This window comes from Engraulis encrasicolus, chromosome 8, assembly GCF_034702125.1.
Source record: "Engraulis encrasicolus isolate BLACKSEA-1 chromosome 8, IST_EnEncr_1.0, whole genome shotgun sequence".
Taxonomy (NCBI): domain Eukaryota; kingdom Metazoa; phylum Chordata; class Actinopteri; order Clupeiformes; family Engraulidae; genus Engraulis; species Engraulis encrasicolus.
This window is the reverse complement of record NC_085864.1, coordinates 14,785,012-14,792,511: the sequence shown is the minus strand read 5'-3', so window position 1 is coordinate 14,792,511 and position 7,500 is coordinate 14,785,012. Positions and strand designations below refer to the sequence as shown.

At 46.7% G+C, this 7,500-nt stretch overlaps 1 protein-coding gene across 1 annotated transcript in view; it reads left to right on the top strand.

Moving 5' to 3' along the window:
• vps53 (VPS53 subunit of GARP complex) overlaps positions 1-7,500 on the top strand; it is a 75,434-nt gene that overhangs the window by 28,919 nt on the left and 39,015 nt on the right. The window contains exons 8-10 of the mRNA XM_063205025.1: positions 5,412-5,490; positions 5,644-5,787; positions 6,220-6,362. Coding sequence (XP_063061095.1) covers positions 5,412-5,490; positions 5,644-5,787; positions 6,220-6,362 — 366 coding nt within the window. The remainder of the gene's footprint in view (positions 1-5,411; positions 5,491-5,643; positions 5,788-6,219; positions 6,363-7,500) is intronic.

The following is a 7,500-nucleotide window of genomic DNA, read 5'->3' as shown; positions in this document are numbered from 1 at the left end:
TGGACCTTTGACGAATATGATTGCAAAGATGAGAGCAATTGTGTGTGTGCGTGTGTGTGCTTGCGTGTGGTGTGTACGTGTTTGTGTGCGTTTGTGCAGTGTGTGTGTGTGTGTGTGTGTGTGTGTGTGTGTGTGTGTGTGTGTGTGTGTGTGTGTGTGTGTGTGTGTGTGTGCATTGTGTGTGTGTGTGTGCATTGTGTGTGTGCATTGTGTGTGTGCATTGTGTGTGTTGTGCGTGCATGCGGGTGTGTATTCCATGCGTGCACGTGTGTGTGTACAGTATATACAGTGTGAGAATTCTCCACCTGAAATGTCAGCACCATGTTGGAAACAAGCAAACACAAAGTGCTTTTAGTGGACAGGAAAGCGGAGGTGGAGGAAGAGGAGGTACTGTAACAAGATTAAAAACACAAACACTTTCCCCCTGACTCGTGGACACACGCACGCACACGCACGCGCACGCACGCACGCACGCACGCATGCACGCACACACACACCACAAAACACACAAACAAACTCCTTTTGTTCCTGTTTTAGACTACAATAAGTTCCTTCTTTCTGGTTTTAGGCCCAGAACAAGCACACGCAACACCAGAGCCCATTGTATTGTCCAACATCAGTGGCTTGTTTTGACTTTATCAGATTGTCCCAGTGATGCTTCCTCCTCTCCGACCCCCACCAACCCACTTTTGGCTTCCCCTTATGGAAAAACCATGGACTGTTTTCACTCCTAGACAGGGCCGCAGACAGCTTTGGCTGGGCCCAGGTGGACAAAGTCATCTGAAAATGCCCCCCACGCAATGCATACAATGTAATGAGAACCCAATTCTGGACCCCCCTCTCTCCCTGGGCTCGGGACGACTGACCCCTATTGCCTTCCCTGCTGCTAGAGCCCTGGACTGGACTGCACAAGACTGGACAGTCACTCCCAGTGCAGATATGCAGACCCAGGCTATGCAGAGTGTGTTGGGGCTGGGCTCTCTGCTCTGCTGATGGCCAGCAGCTGGGTGCTGGTTTTGGAGGGCTGGATGAGTGAGTCGAGGGGGTGGTGGGTGGATTGGGCTAGCAGGTGTGGAGGGAGATGTCAGTGTCAGTGTATGGACTGGGCTGAAAACAGCACATGGGCCCATATACAGTCAGACAAGAAATGAGACTCAAGATAACTGGCTATAGGGATGGCAGCTGGGTGCAGATTTTGGAGGTGGACGGTTTAGGCAGGCAGGGCGGATGGATAGGCCTAGCAGCTGTGGGCTCTGAAAACAACTCTGTGGGCCCATCTTTAAACAAGCATCAGACAAGACACAAGACTCAACATAACTGGCTAAGGGGGGGATAGCAGCTGGTTGCTGATTTTGTGGGTGGAAGGATGGATGATTGGCCCATCTTCAGACAAGCATCGGACAAGAAGCAAGCCTCAAGATAATCGGCTATGGCTGTTGATTTCGAGAGAGAGAGAGGCTGTTGGGAAGGGTGGTGGGAGGTGGTGCGGTGGGAGATGTGTCAGTGTAAGGAGTAGACTCTGAAAACAGCACATGGGCCCATATTCTGACAAGAAACAAGCCTCAACATAACTGGCTATTGGGATAGCAGCTGGGTGCTGATTTTGGGTTATTGAATGGGGTGGGTGAATGGGCCTAGCAGCTGTGGCCTCTGAAAACAGCTCCTGGGCCCATCTTTAAAAAAGCCCCAAGCCCCAAGATGCATACTCGGTATGGCTTTTGATTTTGGGGGGCTGGACAGGCTGAAGTTAGTGAGCGTGGGTAGATGGAGCTAGCAGGTGTGCTGGCAGCGGTAGACGTGTTAGTGCATGGATTTGCTTGAAAAGAGCTCCGGGGGCCATCCTCAGACAAGCTTCATACAAGAAACAAGTCTCAAGCCTCATCAACTATGTGGATAGCAGATCGTTGATGGGCTGCATGTGCTGATGTCTGTGGTGTGGATGGGTGGAAGGAGCTACTAGCAGGTGTGGTGGGAGCTTCTGAAAACAGCTTCTGGGTCCATCTCCAAAGAACAAATAAGTCCCCCGATATAATTTCAGGGGATTGAATGGGGCTGAGGGTGGGGTAAGGTGAGTGAATGGGGAAAAGCAGGTGTGGTGAGGGTGGTAGATGTCTTGAAAGATGTACTCTGAAACCAGCAACTCCATGGGTCCATCTTTAAACAAGCTGTAGACAAGAAAGTACTGTAACCCCAAGATCATCCGCTATGGGGCATGTGATGCTCCTTTGTGTTTAGCCTTAGGCACCTGCAAGAAATGCCAGGTGAATGCCTACACCCTTTTTGGGAAAAAGTGTCCAGCCTATAAAAACCTCAATATCTCAGCCTCCGAAGCACATAAAAACATGAAATAAGTTGCATTTAAAAGCCAGGACCCTTGTATTGCATTAGAATGTGTTCATTCAGCTCTAACATACCCACACTTTTCATTTAAAAAACCCTCAAATGTCAAGCTGTGCAGTATCCATATCTCTGCAGGCGCCTAGGTCAATGCAGCACACGTATACACTGCATCAGGCTTCAATGGGTGAAAACAGCTACTGGGTGTGTCTGCAGGCAAGCTGTTGAGGGTGAAAAAAGGCAACAACATAATCAGTATCATCCGACTGGGGGTGTGTGTGTGTGTGTGTGTGCGTGTATCCAAAAGCTTGAGAGCCAGAGAGCTATCTCAATCTGACTGGCAACGGCATGTGGGCATCCGCATGTTGCCTATGCCCACCCTCCCTCCTGCCTGCCGGCTGCCCGCCTGAGTGTTTATTCTGGACGTGGCGTGTTGTTCCAAGGCTGGAATTTGGCCGCCACAAGCACCATTGCCGACGGGGGCCCCCTGGGTGAAGAGGGGGTTGAGGGGATTGGGTTGGGATGAGGGGGGTGGTTGGCCAGGGAACAATGGCTGCTGGGCCAGTTATCAGGATACGGGGCATGAAAAAGTCACAGACTCACACGCACAGACTAATACACGCATGCATACACATACATGCGTGCGCACAGTCACTCTCTCTCTCACACACACACACACAATCACACACACACACAATCACACACACAATCACACAATCACAGACACGCACATATGCATGCACACGCGCAGCCACAAACACACACACTTTGGACAGTCACTCACACACACATATACACACGCACCCCCACAAAGACCATAATCACACACCCAAACTCACCCAAACATACACAGTTGCTCTTGCACACACATACACGTGCACACAGACTCTCACACGCAATCCATGATTATTGCCCCCCTTTACATTGGCCCAGGACCTATGCCACTGCTTGCCATGCACCGATTTACCCCTGGGAGGAAAATGGGGGCAGACTAGCCGAGACTGACAGCCAGACGTTAGTTTAGTTGCTTCTGGTTCCTCTGCCCGCTCGCTCTGGGCCCACGGCCCGCTGGGTTTCACGGCTTGTGACCGCTCATCATCGGAACAGGGTATGACGTTAAAGTCTCGCCAGTCGCCGCTCTCGTCCCCTTACCATCAGACAAAGACGACACAGAAGCAAATTGTGTTCGGGACGCGACGGCCCCCCACTTTTTTGGTCCACTTGGGTTTCCATGACCACTCTCCTAATATTATGGGCTTTTTGCAGTGTTTTTTGTCGTGGTGGCGTCTATTTTATAAGGCAGCCATCTTGGGAGTGGGACGCCATGTGGACCACATATGGAGAGATCATCACCATGTGTCTTTTTGGGATTTGATGTTGTGTCCTCTTTCCCCTTCCTTTCTACCCCCGCCATCAACCTTTTTTGCCCAAATCTTGAAACCGAGATGGTTAGGTTGGGATTTGCAACCAAAGTGCGTCACTGAAGTGAGCTTGCATCCAAAGCTCTGCATTTTCACTGTAGGTGGGCTTGAGACCATTGCGCCTCATTAGGGCAGGAAATTGCCAACAACCTCACGATACAGTATGTATTTCAATACATGCGATACAATATGTTTTGCGTTTTTTCCTATGCTGCATAGCAAATGAATGCCAGAATGCAGTGCCGTTATAATGTAATGCTGCCTCCTTTACACTCATTAAAAGTAATCTATAACTACAATAACCTATAACTAACAAATATTTAATGTCTGCTGGTAATTTGTTTCACTCCTCAAAACCATGTGTATACCTAGCGTGATCTATGCTACCTGAGCAACGGAAGTCTTTATTTCTCTATGGAGGGTCGGTGACTAGAGCGACCCAAGCGGAATCGCCTGGAGCGAAGCGACCTGAGTGACCAGATCGAAATTTAGCAATTAAAGTCAAACTAATTTTATGGAAAGCAATTGGAATGTTCATTCTCTGAATGTCCCAGGCTGTCAAGCCATAGCCGTAATGTGGTTAAAGGGACAGTTTGGTCAATTTCAACATGCAGTTGTAATGCTCACACTACCCTGGATTTGTCACTGCCTGAGATTTTTTTTTCTTCTTCTTCAGTCGTTTCCGAGATCCTGGTCATTGTAATGGGGGCAGCTCTTTGTTTACATTTCAAAAAAACATTTTGATTTATTCCCAAAAACATCCAAAAGGTTATAAAACATCAGCAGTCAACTAGCAAACAGCAGTACCTTTTGGTAAAATATTTGGAGTTGGCCTATGTTTCATTTTTAAAAAATGTAAACAAACGCTGCCCCCATTAGAATTGCTCATATCTCGGAAAAGGCTGAGCCGAAAAATGTGGCATCACCAGGTACTGACAAGTCAAGGGTAGCGTGAGCAATACAACTGCATGTTGAAATTGACCAAACTGTCCCTTTAACTAAATCACACATGTCAATGCCACGTCCAGAGTGAATAAAGCAAATTCATGGCGAAACTTCTTCAGCGACCTCAGCTACCTGGTTCGCATAGGTCGTATCTGGTGTACACGTAGCATTAGTGTGTGGACTTCTTTCTACTGACTGCCTTGGGTAGTGCCAAAAACCTTCAGCTAATATGCATTATGATACAGGGGCCACACTCACAATACCATATGTGTGTTGTAAAGAGGAAAGATAGGATATATTGCCATGACCATTTTTTGCAGTTAGGTGGGGTTGCAACCAAAGTATGTCACTGAAGTGAGCTTGGAACCGAAGCTCTCCACCCAGGTGGGCTTGGTACCAAAACACCTCACCGAAGGGATTCGTCAGTACCTCTGATCTGGATCTGGGTCAGTTGGCATGGAAATACTCATCTCAGAGGCTGCTCTGATGTGGATTTTTGGGAGGGGGATTTTCGCTGGCTTGGGTCAGGAGGTTTGCAGTTAACATACAGCAGTGGCAAATATCCCAACCCATCATTCTGAGATTGATCTTTCCTGTTTTCTGTCTTCTCTTCTCTTCTCTTCTCTCCTCTCCTCTCCTCTCCTCTCCTCTCCTCTCCTCTCCTCTCCTCTCCTCTCCTCTCCTCTCCTCTCCTCTCCTCTCCCACAGAGTCAAAGCTGCGCAGAGTGAGCTCGGTACTCAGATCCTGGCTGACTTTGAAGAGGCTTTTCCTGCACAGGGCTCCAAGGTATGACATACACGACTTGAATCAGTCACAAACCTCCTACACACACACACACACACACACACTGTAACAAATCTCCCTGTCAGATACTATCTTGTTCAGCAAGTCCTTGAGTTGCGTTGAGGTAATGTTTTTATGCTGTTTTTGCGGTTTTAGAGAACTGGAGGTCCCAGCATAGTGCTGCGAGATGCCTGTCTGGTGGCCAACGTGCTGGATCCTCGCATCAAGCAGGAGATTATCAAGAAGTTCATCAGGCAGCATCTCTCCGAGTACCTGGTGCTCTTTCAGGAGAACCAGGACGTGAGTTATTTTGCTTTTGGCAGAAAATTCCTCCTGTTTTGCACTTTTGGAGTCTTGAAGATATAATATAATGTAGCATGCACGCCGTACCTCCAGTGGCACGCTGTAATAGTCATTGAAAAGTAACATAGTACTACAGTACTATGACATAACACAGGGCCTTTAGTAATGCACTACGACTTGGTCATTGCTACTCTGGTAACACCAAATTTATACTGCCATATCTTAAAAGAATAAATGTGCCTTGTTGTGTAGTTGCATTTATTTTTTTAGCACTACCATTAGCAAAAATTGACATACAAAATTGAGGAACGCAAAAAGGAACACGAAGTAAAGCCGTCTGTATGTAGAGCAACACTGGTATTGCCTGTGTGTTATGCCTGTCAAGATGGTATCCAAGGGCAAATGTGCATCTTTCTGATTGGTCCACAGGTGGCCTGGTTGGACAAGATTGACAGGCGGTACGCTTGGATCAAGCGTCAGCTGGTGGACTATGAGGAGAAGTACGGCCGCATGTTCCCAGAGGAGTGGTGCATGACAGAACGCATCGCCGTGGAGTTCTGCCACATCACCAGGTAATGAGTGCAGCTACTATATAGGGACTATCCTGGTTTCAAATGGAATGTTGTCTGCATTCATCTGCATTTAAAACAAGTTCCGGAATATTCCATTAGCATGGAGTGTGTTAGCGTTGTGCTACCGGAATACAACCACATTCAAAATGAATAAAGAGTTTACATGACTTGAGCACAAACCAAACACTGCCACCACACTATTTAAAAATAGAATATTCCTTGCATGCAACTGCTCTCATTGACAAAGCAGGAACAAATGGTAACAAACAGCAGTAGTGTTTCCCACAGAAGAAGCACTGTGTGATGCTACTGGTAAAATATAACATTGGGCCAGTGCAGGTATTATACATGTACGGTACTCTCTTTGACGTGTGACATGTACTGTGTGTATGTGGCTGTTGATCAATTTGTGGTGCTCGGTTTCTATTCTATTATTGTGTTACTGCACCACAGAATGGTTTATGCATGGGAAACAAGTTCACAAGTATGCATGGGAAATAAGTTCAAATAATACCAACCTGCATTAGTACAAGCTGTAGTTAACACTTGTATGGCTTTATAAGCCTATAAGGTTGGAAGCAAATATTTCCCTTCTAATATGAATATCTTTCTGTCTCTTAATGTAAGAAACACATTATCTGTCTGTTTGTCACTTTACACTCCACACATTACCTACTGTACTCTAAATCAATTAATTCCACTGGCTTTACAATTGCTAAATTGGACATTTCCCCGATCCTCCTACTTCCTGCCACCATCTCACACTGTCCTATCAAGTAATGGCATAAAAGCCCCAGATTTTTTTTTAATTTTTTTTAGATAACTGACGGCAGTGCCAAGTTTCATGTAGTTTTGTAACAAAAATGGCAGATGCTTATCATGAAAACAAGATTCAGCTGGCTTTTGTTTGTTTACCACTCTGCCCCTCTTATCCGTATCCACCATTGCACAACAAGCAAAGCTCTATAAACAGGCTGTGCACTCGTATGAATAATACTAGAAAGCATTCTGGGAGTGGAGGTGATTGCCAAGCAAAGCTCTGCCTTCTAGGAATGAGGAATGCTTTTAAATAAATCCTGGATCCACACACAGTGATGTGGATCACCACCAGCAGAATCTATTCATTGGTTTACTGGCA